Below are 13,155 nucleotides of genomic sequence, written 5' to 3' on the forward strand. Positions count from 1 at the left end.
CTCCACTTTGCCACCGCCCACGTCCCTTTGAAGGGCCTGAGACTTTGGAGCCGGTCCCTTGGCCACTACCCTTTGCCAGCCTGGCTGGGGCCCAGGCCTCCCCAGGGACAAGCCAACCCTCTAGGCACGTAGGCACAGAGAGGCCCTGACCGGTCAGGGAAGCTGCTGGCCACACACCAGCATGGCCCCCACACGAAGCCTGGCATCCCCAAGGGGCCAGGACGCACGCGCAGGGTGGCCGAGAGTCCTGCTCAAGTGGCGGCTTAGCGCCCGGGTGAGGGCAAGCACTCGGTGCTGGTGCTGGGACTGGGGGGGGGGGTGGCACAAGAAGGGCCATCAGTCCTCTTGCAGGGCAGGGGACAGGCAGAGGGTCGTGCCCCCCGCTGGGCAAGTCCTCCCCAAGCCCAGCTCGTCCCAGGTCACCCCCTGCCCCTAGGAGTGCGGCTGCAGGACGGGGGTAGCGTAATTGGGACCAGTCCCCGGGGGTAGGGGCTCTCTAGGGTCGCAGGCAGCTGGGGGTGTAGTGTCTGCAGGGTTGCAGGCCGAGAGCTCAGACGGTCTGCTGGGCCAGGGGCTGGGAGGGCCTGGGGCGCCGAGGAGTGTCCAGGAGGCCCAGCAGCCTGCTCCTGCGGGGCCTCCTCTCCGTGCCCGTCTCTGCCACCTTGCTGGCGAGGGTGCCCTCAGATCTGGGAAGGGGACAGGCCCGGCGTGTGGAAGATGGCGACTCCGCGTGCGCATGGCGGGTGGGGGGCCTGGCCGGGCGGGCCCCGCAACGATGTGTTAGAGGCCTTGACACGCTGTGGACAAAGACCATAGGCACTCTACCGCTTCAAGTCTCCTAGTCTTTATTATTTGGGGAATGTAGCATTTCCGGGCTGCAGGGGGAGCGGGGGCCTCAGCTGAACCTGCCTGTGAAGCCAGGCAAGGCTGGGCCTGGGCGCCCGAGGGGGCGAGCGGCCAGGGGGCAGGGCAGGGCTGAGGACAGTGACGCGGTCAGCCCGAAGGACCTCATCTCCCTGGTGGCTGTGTGTGTGGCCTGCAGTTCAAGTCCCTGAGTTTGCCCCACTGGAACATCTGCGGCCTGGCGGGGGCAGGGGCAGCCAGCCCAGACCCAGGCCAGTGACAAGAGCCCCTCCCCCTCCCCCTCCCCCAGCCTCTCACCAGTCAGCCCCTCCCCAGGAAGCAGCCCTGGACCCTGCCTGGAAGGCACCACGGAGGACACCCCCCGCTCGGTGCTGCAGCCGCCCAGAGGTGGACAGAGGGGTGGGAGGGCAGGACGCTGGATCCGGAGGCGGCAGAGATTGCTGCCATCCAGGCCCGGTCCAGGGAGGGCGGGACGGAGGGCGACGGCACCCAGCAGGACACCCTGGGGGCTGCCCAGCCCCTCCTCCAGAGACCCACGCTGCCCTCGGGCCATCGGCACTTCTGCCCACTTAGGGGCCTGACCAGTCCAGAACCACTTGGGGCTGCAGGAGGCACCTGGCGGGAGCAGCGGGGAGGCGGGGTGTGTGAGCCTAGGGCACACAAGGCCTGAGGACACGCAGGCCGGTGTGAGCCCCAAATCACTGGTGACAGTGGCCAGCAGGGCAGGTGCGGGAGGGTGGGGCTGAACACAGCCTTTTGGAGGAAACGCACCGATGTCATGCTCTGGGGACAGCCCTTGAGAGACAGACGCAGAGGGCTCTCCCATCAGGCCAGCCTCCCTCCTTGCCTGCCTCTCTCTGCCCTCGGGGCTCTCGCTGTCTGCCCAGGATGCCTGGGAATGATCTAGCTGGCAATCCCGAGAGGCCGCCCTGCCGGAGAGCCCCGGGTGGGGAAAGGAGTCACAGACCTGTCCCCCCATGCCTGGGAGGGGCTGTGGCCCGCCCACCTCCCTGCGGCCATCTAGAAGGTACCCTGTAGTTCTGACTCCCGCTCAGGGACGGACTGGCACCAGGTCACACAGCACAGGGTGTGGTGGGGCACAAGCAGGTGCCACACACACCCAGGTCTCGGCCGTCCCCCACCCTCCCCGGAGACCGGGGAGGTGCCCCGTGGGAAGCACCAGCGAGAGCAGCAGGCCCACGGCCGTCTGACCTCAGCCAGCACCGGGCCCGCCTGCCCGCCCTGGCCTGACCCCCGACAGACTTGCGTGTGCACGTGCACACCTGCGTGGGGCCGGGCCTGTACCCGTGCATATGCTCGCGCGCGGTGCCCGGTCCGGGCCGGCGCTGGCTCTCACCCATCCGGCCATGCTGCACGTGCTGGCCAGGGGGAGCTGGGCTCAGGGGGCCGGGAGCCAACGGGCACAGCGCTCCCACCTGGAGACTGCCAGACACGCCTGCTTGCTGCCTCCTGCCCCCCACGAGGACCCCGGCCCCCCTGGCAGGCCGCCCGGCTCTGCAAGTCAGAGGACAAGCGCGCGCCGCCAGGCTGCCCAGAACCCGTTTGTGTGCCCACGGGTGCACACGTGCTCACGGCGGCCCGCCTGCCCCCTAGGGACCCCCAGCACTGCAGGGAGCCAGCGGGGAGCCCTGCGTTCTTCTCGGGATGCCTGCTGTCACTGGCCAGGCCCCGGGGGCAGGCATCCGAGAGCAGGTATGGCCAGGCCCCAGCACCCGGGAAGGGGGCGGCTGTCAGGACAGGTCCCAGGGAGGCCACCTCCACGCTGGGTGACCTGGGAAGTGACGTAGGCTCCCGTGCCCCTCTGGTCTCGGCTAAGGTTAGGGCAGAACCGGCGGCTACCTGCCTGTAGTGCAGGGGGCAGGGGTGGGACCTGCACGCAGTGGGGGGAGGCACCCCGGGCAGGCCCACTGCCACACACCCCCTTGGGGCTTGATCCCAGCCTGGGTCTGACCGCCCACTGGCTCTCAGCACCTCAGTGACCCTGACCCTCAGACGGAGTGAGGTCCCTGCCCCTCCCTGGCCGGGGCACCTAGGCCTCCCAAGCTTTCTGGGTGCAGATTCCTGCGGCCCAGCCCGCAGGGACCCGGGAGAGGTGATGCTGGTGCCCTGTCCCATCAGCTGCAGCCCGCACCTGCCAGGGACAGGCCCCCACGGCCCCCTGAAGAGAGCCACACCCAGCGACCAGACGTAGGTCATCCTCAGGGTTGGACGAGGGGCGCCCAGGTATGGGGCGGAGGGGCACACGGGCCTCCTGTGTGTCCCCTGCAAGCCCACGCCGGTGGCAGTGGCGACCTGGACACAGAGCACAGGGCTGCTGGCTGCCAGCCCCAGGTCACGGCACCTCGGTCACGGCCCGGGCCTCACTGTTCTCCTCACCACATCCTCTCCGAGGACCCCAGCCCTCTGCACACCCCCACAGAAACCCCATCCCCACTGGGACAGAGGACTCTTCCTCCGTGGGAACCTCCTCTGTCCAGCCCCTCGGGGATGTGTCCTGCCAGAGCCCGGTCCTGAAGCCTGCCTTGCTCGCCCTGCTGGGGAGGCAGCCCCCTCTGCCAGAGGGTGGTTCTGTCACCTCCGTGGCCACAGCCACACCTCCACCTGGAAGTCCCCAGAGCCAGTCATCCATGGCCAGGCTCGGCCCACCTTCTGCTCCCCGAGTGGCTCGGTGAACCCCCCCACCCCGCCGGCCCTGCCAGGAAGCCAGAGCCTGGGGCTGCTCTAAGAGCCGCTGCGGCCAAGCTCTCCCTGCCCTGTGGCCCCACGAGAGACCGGCGCCAGGAGCAGACTCTGGGACTTCCTACGGGGCTGGGCACAAGGGGATTGCTAATGAACCCGAACCACGTCCCCATAGTGCATCTGACAGCAGGGTCAGGCGTGAGTCCAGCCTGCACACTGTATGCTCCTCCCACCCCCACTGGCCGTGGCCTCACTCCTCCAAGGCCACAGCCCCAGGTGGGAAGGCACAGACCAGAGCCTCAGCCAATTTCTGCGTAAGTAACGGATCTTTCTGTTTCACTAAACTCACTCTCCTCTCCGGCTTTTCAGGAGCCCCGGGTCCAGGCTGGCTGCAGGGTACAGACACGTGCAGTCAAGACCTCAAAGTTCCCTACCTACAGACTGCTGCGCTCAGGAGGGGTCTGGCCCAGCCCTGGAGACGGAGGGCTGGCCCCTGGGAAGGCAGTGTGGCCCCACTCTGCCACTGTGGGGGGGGCAGGGTGGCCAGGTCTGGGGCCTCGAGCAGCAAAAACATCTGCCCTGCCTCCATGGCCATGTCCAGAGCAGCAACGCCCAAGCGGAGACCCTGAAAGCGGTCGCTGGGCCTTCCAATGACGAGGCCTGGTCCTTAGGGGTGGTCAAGGGCAGCAGGAACCATCCAGGGCAGAGTGGCCAGGCTTGAAGACCCTCTGCCTGTCATTCCTCTGTGGCCACTGAGCCAGATCCCAGGTCAAGCAAGGAGCACCTACGGCTCTGGCTCCGGTTCCAGCTCTGGCTCTGGCTCTTGGTTCCAGTTCTGGCTCCTGGTTCCAGCTTGGGCTCCGGCTCCCGCTCCCAGTTCTCGGTTCCGGCTCTGGCTCCCGGTTCCGGTTCCAGCTCCTGGGTCTGGCTCCATGCAGCAGGACCAGCTCAACACCCTGGGCAGCCACCAGAGGCTGTGCGGGCACTGCCCAGGGCAGCTGTGCACCCAGGGATCACGGAGCCAACTGTCCTGTCGTGGGCCAGAGTCCGAGGTCTGGCTGAAGACACAGCCACAGGCACAGAGTGGCCCTGGCCCCGCAGGGGTGGGGCTGGTGCAGTGCTTCTCAGCCCCGGGGAGGGGTGGGGGCCAAGGCACCCGGCTCCACAAGGAGCCCTCCACTCGCTCCGAAAAGCGGGCCTTCTCGCGCCTCAGTTTCCTTCCACGGGACAAGACACATCGGACCAGACGCACAGGCAGCGGTCCAGTCCCCTGCTGGGCAGAAACGCTCCCGACGACGCTCCCGACGTGGTCCTGGCAACCAGTGCCACGGAGGTGCTGAGCGCCTGCGGTGAGGACTGCGGGGCAGGCGGGCCCACCGAGGCCCCCACTGCCAGACGCCACGGCTGCAGGGCCACGGCTCAGTACCCGTCGTCCTCCTCGCCGTCACAACCATAATCTGTGGAACGCAGAAGGGAACCGTGGCCACCCGGGTGCCTGGCAGAGCGCCGTGGGAGTGGGGTGGTGGGTGGGAGCCCTGCTCCCGCCGGCCAGGCGGCCCTCCTGCAACCCGGAGCCCGCGGCCTTCACATCGGGGAGGGCCCGGTCGGTGACCTCCAGTACTTGTTCTCAGAACGGACGGAGCCGAGCTGTGAACGCCCCAGGCCCAACCTCCTTCTGGACAGAAAGACTGCGTTTGAAGCTGACAGGCCTGGATGCCTGGGCGGCTCAGTCAGTCGAGCGCCCAACTTCAGCTCAGGTCACGACCTCACGGTTCACGGGTTCGAGCCCTGCATCAGGCTCTGCGTCATGGAGCCTGCTTGGGACTCTCTCCCCCTCTCTCTGCCCCTCCCCCGCTGGTTCTCTCTCCCTCTCCCTCTCCCTCTCTCTCTCTCTGAAGCACCCCTGCCCTGCCCAGTGCCAGTGTCGCCCCCTCACCGCCACTGCCCATCATCTGCAGGGCGCTGACACAGGGCTCCCCGTCGTCCTCGTCGGGGTCGTCCTCATCGGGGTCGTCCTCGGGGTGGTAGGACACGGGCCCGCTCTCCACCAGCACCGCTGTGGGCCTGGCGGGCTCGGCTCCCAGGGTGGATGGGCTCAGGGGCAAGGGCTGCAGGTGAGGGGACAGGCTCTAGAGGCCGCCTGCCCTGGGGGGGGGGGTCCCTGTGCTCCCAGAGTGGTCAGCGAGGACACCCAGAGCCCCTGACCTCCCAAGTGGCCCCCCGCCCCACCCTTCAGCCCACACCCACATCAGTGCCCAGAAAGCCTCGCCCTGAGGGCACACCGTCTGATGACACAGCCTGGCAGTGCAACCCCAGAGTGGCAGGCCTGCTCCTGGGACACTTGCCCTGCCACCTGCAGGCTTCCGGCCTCCCCGGGCCTGGGCCGGCCCGACTTCTCAGCTGCTCACAGCTCGGTATTCGAGGCCCCTGCCCCCGGCTGCGGCCGCATCACGTACCTCTCCTGCGGCCGCCTTCTTGGCCGGCTGCGCGGACACCATTGGCCTCAACCTAGAAGAAAGCGCATTGCAGGGCGTCAGCCCGGGCCAGAGCCACCGGTAGGGACACAGGGGGCCCCGCTGAGATGCGTGGCCAGCCACTCCTCCGCAAGCACAGCGTGCTCTCGGTGCCCAGCCCCTCCTGCTTCGGCTCCCCCGGCCCCCGGCGGCCCTGACCGCCTCCCCGGGGCCCGCTCTGTGGTCGCTCTTCCCAGTGGACCCTGTGGGCCTCAAGCTGTGACCTGCCCTGGTTCCCTCTGCTCTCCGGCCCCTCCTTCTGCCTTTTCTCTCAGTGAGCAGGTCTCCTCCCTCTGGTGCCAATCACGTCCCCCCCCTCCCCCCGCGCCTATGCCGCTAGGGGCTTCTACGCGACCGCGCGCGGCTCCAGCCAGTCATTTGAACAGGTCGTGCGTCCACGTGATACAGACCCGTGAGGGGGATGGCATCTATCTCCGAGTCCCCACCCCCAAAGGCCAGGCACTGGCACCGTACCACGTGGGGGCACAGCCGCCGTGCTGGGAATCGGGGCGGGAGCAGGGCCCCTGGCAGAAGCCGGGAAGCAGGGTTCTTCGGCGAAAGCTTCTTTACGACGTTGGCAGCAAATGCCAATTTTAGCTAAAACGCCACGCAAGCCAACAGGAGACAGCCCTGGGCCGTGACTCACGTCCATCGATATCTGATGAACGCGGACCTGACGTCGGGCTGCCCTCGGGCTCTGCCAGCCTAGGTTCAGGACCGGCGTGTGGGGGCTGCGGGCAGCAGCCAACCACAGCCCTGCTCCTCCCGTGGCTGGATGCCTGGAGGAGTGGGAGCCTAGCCCCCTCCCCCCAGACCCTCCAAACACAAAAGCCGGGACACCGGCCACACGGTCACTTGCAAGGAACGGAGGAAGGAGAACACCACCAAGACCCCCCCGGACAACGCCGACCTGTCCGGGGCGACAGTGAGACCCCAACTGAGAGGAGGCAGGCTCCCCTCCCACGGCCTGGCCATGGAAGCCATCCACGCTCAGGGACCCTGCCCCAGGGCCGGCGGGGGGAAGCATCCAGACGGGCCTCAGATGACCGAGCGCACCCCACCACTGTGATGTGCCAATGAGCCCTGGGACACTGGGAGTGGACACCAGGGCAGCTCTGACAGGTGGACAGGCCCTCGGAGCGCTCGTGGGAGGTTTCTGCTTGGCACGGCCTCAGGCCAGCGGCCTCTGGGCAGGAGACCGGCAAACGTGTGGCCGTGCCGGCCTGGTGCAGGGAGGGCGGTTCCCACAGAGGTGGACTCCTGGTCCCCACTGGGAAGCTGGCCTGTCCACCCATCTGGCTGGGGAAGAGTCACGGCAGTCAAGGGCGTGTGGGACGGCCAGCAGGGAGGCGGGGGTATGGGCCAAGCAGCCCGGAGGAGGGTCTGCGAGCCCCTGGGAAGGAAGCACGCTCCTCCCCTCGGCCCATAACCCCAGCCCGCTCACCCTCTCACAGCCCGAGTCACAGATGCACTGGCGCCGAGAGGGCACGGCTGACCCAGGAGACGGGGGCTTGCCCGCACGCTGTCCACTGGCGGCCAGAGACAAAGCAGCCCCTGTGCGCCGTGGACAGGGCGCCATGGGCTGTGGTGGGGGTGACGCACCTACTTGGCCCGGGGCAGCCTGAGCAGCCCGGCAGGAAGGTCCCGTGCGGGAGGGCGCCAGGTTCCTGAGGGCTCAGGGCGCCGCTCTGGGGGTCCAGCGAGTAGGCAGGGGACAGGCTGGAGACACCTCCCCAGGCCCCAGACCATGACCAGAAAGGATCACGGGGGTGCTGGTCTGTGGCAGGCCGCGCTGGGCGCTCGGGAACCAGGGAGCAGAATAACCAACTTCTAGAGAAAGTGTCACGGGCGCCTGGGCAGCTCAGTCAGTCAAGCGTCTGATTCTTGATTTCGGCTCAGGTCACCATCTCACCGTTCATGGGTTTGAGCCCCATGTCGGGCTCTGTGCTGACAGCACAGAACCTGCTTGGGATTCTGTCTCTCTCTCGCCCTTCCTCTGACCCTCTCACACGCTCTCTCTCTCAAAATAAATAAAAATAAACTTAAAAAAAATTAGAAAAAAAGAAGCGTCACAAGGGGCGCCAGGCCGGCTCAGTCGGCGGAGCACGCGACCCTTGGTCTCAGAGTGGTGAGTTCAAGCTCTACGTTGGGTACGGAGTTTACTTAAACAAAGCTTAAAAAAAAAAGGATCACAGAAACCACGAAAGACATTTAGTCCCACGTGAGACAAAAAAACACACCAAAAACATTTTTACTTCTCGGCTGAGTTAGGGTTAAAAACCGGTAGCGACAGAGGTCTGGGGAGGTGAGGGCAGGGGAGTGGGGCCACCCCGCCCCCGCAGGCCCTCCAAGGCGCCTCTGCGCGGGGCGCATGACGCCCTGCGTGACCCCCTGGGCCCAGGGCACTGGCCTGCTCTGCCGCTCCCAGCTCCTCCCCTGACCCGCTCACCCCCCACAGCATGTGCTCTCCGCCCACCCCCCTTCTCGGCAGAGAGAGGCGTACAGCCAGGGCACAGGGTGCAGAGAGCCCCTCCTGGAGGACAGGCCGGCTCACCCGCTCCGTGAGCAGAACACACCCTGAGGCCACAGCCCCTTTCCAGGGCCGGAGCCCCTCGTCAGCACCTGGCCCTTCGCACAAACGGGAGCGCGCAGGGCAGCGGGCGCAGCGCCAGGCGGACGTTCGTCCCCAGCACTTGGGGGCCGAATGCCAGCCCAGGCCTCCCGCCCTGCTCAGAACCAACACCCGGCCCACCGGGCCCAGTACCTCTTCCCCACGCTGGTCCCGGGGTCGGCCCTGTGCCTCCTGGCGGGCGTTTTCCTCCGAGACAGCTTCCGGGTGGCGGTCCGCCCCTCGGGCTGTGCGTCCTCCTCCTGCAGACCGCCCCCGCCCTTGCTGTTGAGGTCCCGGAGCACGCTGTAGTTGATCTTGCTGGAGATTTTCTTCTGCTCCAGCATCTTCTCGATGGCCTCCCCGGCCGTGCTGGCCTGGATCGGCTCCCGGCGTTTGCAGGACTTCTTGGGCTCAACGGAAACGGGGACGTCACCACCCCACGGGGACCTCAGCGCCCGTAAGCCTGCTAGGTGCCGTGTGGGATGTGGGGGCACGGCCGGCTAGACAGCGGCAGGTGTGTGTGTGGGGGGGCTCGGCAACCAGGGTCTCCTGGGGACCCCCGCCCGGGGGAGCCGAGGTGTGCAGGGCCAGGGCCTCCCTGAGGGCGGCTCCCACCTCCTCTTGGAACGGGGGAAGCCGGCTGCACCCCACTGTGCCCTGGCGGCTCACCATCACCACCAGCCGGGGGCAGGTCTCGGGGCATGGGGCCAACTCGACCGCCCACGAGCCCACCACGCAGGTACCCGAAGGGCACACGGGGTGCTCCCTGACCTCAGGAGGCGTCACCCAGCGGGGACGGACCTCGTCCTGGGTGCCGCACCACGCACAAGGGCCTAACTGTGCCTCCTGCCAGCTCCTCCCTGCCGTGCTGCCGGGGGCCCCAAACCCTGACCCCCAAGCTCCAGGGCCACCCCTGGCCTCCTTCACCCCCTGCCCCAGAAAGGTGCTCCCCATCCGGCCACACGAGCAACAGGCCACATCACTGTGACCACCAACAGGAAGGGAAGCGTGACTGCAGGTTCTCTCAGGTCCCAGAGCTGGGACAGGGTGTCCACGGAGGTCACAAGGCCCCAATTCAGCCTGCCTAGGATCTTCCCCCAAGCCGAATGGCACATCCGTCCGAGGGGAGGCCAGCACAGTCACGGCCCAGCGGCCAGGGGCACAGGTCTGTGCCGCCCCCCGGGAGCCCTGGCATGACTTGGGGTGGGGGGGGGGGAGCAAGGCCGGCCCCCACGCGCACCGGGTGCCCCTACCTTGTGCTCCTTGTAGATGCCAAGCTCCTTCTCCTTTGCTATTCTTGCTTCTTTCTCTGAAAAGTCCCCAAATGGCAGGATCAGCAGGGGCCCCGTGGCCCAGGCTCCCGGGCGGGTGGCTGGGCGGGCGCTTACCCCTCTGCTCCCGCAGGTACTCTGCATTCTCCCGCATCCACAGCTCGGCCTTCACACGGGCTTCCGCCTCGTTCAGGATGTACTGGGCAGAACACAGCACCACACTCAGGTCTCGGCCACTAACACCCTTCCTGCTTGTATACAATGGTCAGGGGTGGACCTCTGACCCACGAGGCTATAGCCTCACTGGGGGGAGCCGGTCGGGGACCCTGTCACCCTCCACCCCTTCCAAGGCCAACAGCAGGGGGACAGGAGCCAGGCCAGAGTGCGGGGGCACAGGTCCCTGAGAAGGAACTGAGCTGAGGACACGGTGCCCCCCACCCCCGGGAACTGATGAAGGTCCCGGAGGCCGTGTGGTGGCCCGGTGTGGGGACGCCCCACCCGCAGGAGGGCAGGGCGGTGTGGCCAGCACAGACCACGTGCCGCACGGGCGGAGGCTGCACGCACACTCACCCTGTCGATCTCCAGGTCGTCGATGCCACTGAGGTCCAGCTCGCCGTCCCCACACGCGTCCGCTACGGGAAGCACGACACCGGTGTCATTTGGGGTCAATAACTGGTGACCAAGCGCACACTCCCCCGGGCCGTCTCAGGACTCGGGGGCTCTGGCCGAGGGCGGACGGCGGCCCCTCGGGGGACAGTGTGTGGCTCTCACGCCAGTGCTTGTGCAGGAAGGACGCTAGACCAGAGCCACAGCCGAGGCGGTGCCTCGCCAGTCCCTGCGGCTCCCGGACGACAGCAGCGTCTCTGGAGCAGGAGAGGGGCCGCGGAGAGTCCCCAGTGACACGCTCGGGACGTCCCCAGGCCCCGCTGGCCACTCCCCTCCTGCCTCAGCTGGGTCAACAGCACAGTCTGCACGGCCCAGAAAACGGGGCAGCCGCTGCGCTCTGCAGCCCCCGTCGCCAGATGGTCCTCTGCCGGCTCCTCCCGATTCCACCCACAGCCCGTGGGCCACACTGTCGCTCCGTGGCCGAGGCCCTGCGTGGACTCCCCCTGGCGCTCAGACACGTCACTCGCACGCCTCCCTGCTCTGCCTCAATGCCGGCTCCCTCGGCCCCTGCAAGAACGGTCTCCTCCTGCCTCAGGGCCTTCGCACAGGCCCTTGCGGTACAACCTGCACACCGGGCTCGGGCTGTGTCGCTGTCCCTCTCACCCTAGACGTCACCGCCATCAGGGCAGGCATGTGCCCGCCCATCGCCACACCTGGCTACAGGATATGTGATGAACGTCTGGGTGGCACAGCCTCACAGGGGCTCCTGGCCCAGCCCTCGGTGCCCGGAGATGAGGCAGGGCCTGCACCCTGCAGTCTGGGGACACCTGAGGGAGGAAGACGCGGCAGAACCGGGACAGCCTGCGCCCCAGGCCTCTCCCAGCAGGGTGAGGGCAACGCTCCTGCCGGGCCACCAGCACCGCCAGCGCCGAAGCCCAACCGGCGGGGACCGGGCCCTCAGTCGGATGAGAAGGGACAGGCGGGGGACCCAGGCCCTGTCCCCGTGGAGGAGCTCGGGCAGGAGGACCCCCGGCCAGCAGAGGGCTCTGGCCAGGACTAAGCCAGCGGGCCACTGGGGAAGGGTTCTGAGGGTGGTGACAAACCCGTGCCGGGATCACCGACGGCTCACACACGGCAGGCGCGGCGCCCACCCTTCCGTAAGGCTGCACCCCACCTCCCCCAGCTGGGGACGGGCGATCTGGACCTGCTATCTGCCGGCCACGGTCCCGCCCACCTGCCCAGAGGAGCCCCCCTCCTCTCCCCAAGGCCCCCAGGCACTCACTGGGGTCCTGGCTCTGGGAGGAGATGCACTCTCGGATGGAGTCTGAGATGCCCAGGCTGGCCGCGGTGGGCAGGGGGCCAAGCAGGGACTCCAGGGCAGGGGGCCTGGCGCCCTCCTCGGGGTCTCCGGCCCCCTCGGAACTGCTGGACAAGCCGCTACCAAGGATCTCCTGGTAAAAGTCCTTGTTCAGGTGGCTGGCAGCGGCTTCCAACTCCTCGTCCTCGGCATCGTCTTCCCCAAATACACTGGACGTGGTGTCCTCCACGGAGCCTAGGGACCCAATCGCACACACCGCCTGTGAACCGCGTGGAAAGGCAGAGGGCCCCACCGCTGCGCAGAGAAGCATCGCCGTCCAGCCAGCAGTTACTTCGTTAACATCAGCGAGCAACCGACGAAAGAGGGGCTCAAAGACGCGCCTTGTCACAGAGGGAGCCTGACGTCCACGCACCTAAGCACGGCCCTCGGCCTATGCCTCACGCTTTGTGCAAAAATTCACTCAAATTTAACACCTAAAAATTTTTTTAACGGGGGAAAACACCTGTGGCTTTAGGTCAGGCAAAACTTCCTTGTCACATCTAGGAAGTGACTCGGGAAGCAACCCACAAAACATCAGTCGCTTCAATCGCAGCCAGCTGGAGAGCGTGGCCCTCCCGTGAGCAACTGGTGTCCGGGACACGCGGGCGACACTCGAGAGTCCGGAAGAAGAAAACACACGGCCCGTCAGCACCGGCTGCGGCTTCTGTGGGCGCCATCACCCTCCCGCCAGGCCGAGAGTGGCGTCGGGAAGCGGCTCCCACGCCCGGCAGGGCACACACGCGGCGGCCCCTCCGAGACAGGACACGTGCCCCGCACCGGCCGGCAAGTCCGCTCCTCGGCGCTCGCCCGGCAAAGAGGAGGTAAACGTCCACGCGGTCACCTGCGCAGACGTTCACGGTGCTGTGTGCGCGACAACCCAAACCCAGAAAACACCCCACGTGTGCGTCAGCCCCGGCTAGACTAACGACCCGGGCGTACGTCGGGCCCGCCACGCACCACAGACGGGGCCGCTGTGCATCCGACCCGTGCGCTCCCACACAGCAGAGCGGCCGGACGTGCGTCAGGACGGGCCTCGTGATCCCACGGAGGAAAAACGCCAGGAAGTACAACCGACCTCCGAGGGCTGCCTGGGATGCGCGGGCTGACACAGGCCCAGGGCGTGGGGGGGGGGGGGGGGGGCCTTGTCCATCTCACCAAAACACCGCCTTCTAAGTTTGCGGTTTGTCGTGCGTCAGTGACACCTCAGTAAAACCACCGACGAGTCACCAACGA

The 13,155-nt window shown here is 67.3% G+C and overlaps 2 protein-coding genes across 4 annotated transcripts in view; both read right to left on the minus strand.

The window, feature by feature from the left end:
• Positions 1 to 828: 828 nt before the first annotated feature.
• LOC123386223 (myocyte-specific enhancer factor 2B-like) lies at positions 829 to 1,843 on the minus strand. Its single transcript, XM_045060641.1, has 2 exons — positions 1,557 to 1,843; positions 829 to 1,514 (listed from the first exon to the last, which is right to left on the minus strand). Exons 1-2 carry the CDS (start codon positions 1,841 to 1,843, stop codon positions 896 to 898), a joined length of 906 nt encoding a protein of 301 aa, XP_044916576.1. The 3' UTR covers positions 829 to 895.
• BRF1 (BRF1 RNA polymerase III transcription initiation factor subunit) overlaps positions 829 to 13,155 on the minus strand; it is a 57,647-nt gene continuing 45,320 nt past the window's right edge. For all 3 annotated transcript variants that reach the window (XM_023256140.2, XM_023256138.2, XM_023256139.2), the window contains 8 exons: positions 11,848 to 12,117; positions 10,530 to 10,591; positions 10,077 to 10,158; positions 9,942 to 9,997; positions 8,842 to 9,098; positions 6,021 to 6,072; positions 5,501 to 5,672; positions 829 to 5,021 (listed from right to left, as the gene is read on the minus strand). In XM_023256140.2, coding sequence (XP_023111908.1) covers positions 4,984 to 5,021; positions 5,501 to 5,672; positions 6,021 to 6,072; positions 8,842 to 9,098; positions 9,942 to 9,997; positions 10,077 to 10,158; positions 10,530 to 10,591; positions 11,848 to 12,117 — 989 coding nt within the window. In that variant the 3' untranslated portion in view covers positions 829 to 4,983. The remainder of the gene's footprint in view (positions 5,022 to 5,500; positions 5,673 to 6,020; positions 6,073 to 8,841; positions 9,099 to 9,941; positions 9,998 to 10,076; positions 10,159 to 10,529; positions 10,592 to 11,847; positions 12,118 to 13,155) is intronic.

Source organism: Felis catus, chromosome B3 (assembly GCF_018350175.1).
Source record: "Felis catus isolate Fca126 chromosome B3, F.catus_Fca126_mat1.0, whole genome shotgun sequence".
In the NCBI taxonomy this organism is placed as follows: Eukaryota; Metazoa; Chordata; class Mammalia; order Carnivora; family Felidae; genus Felis; species Felis catus.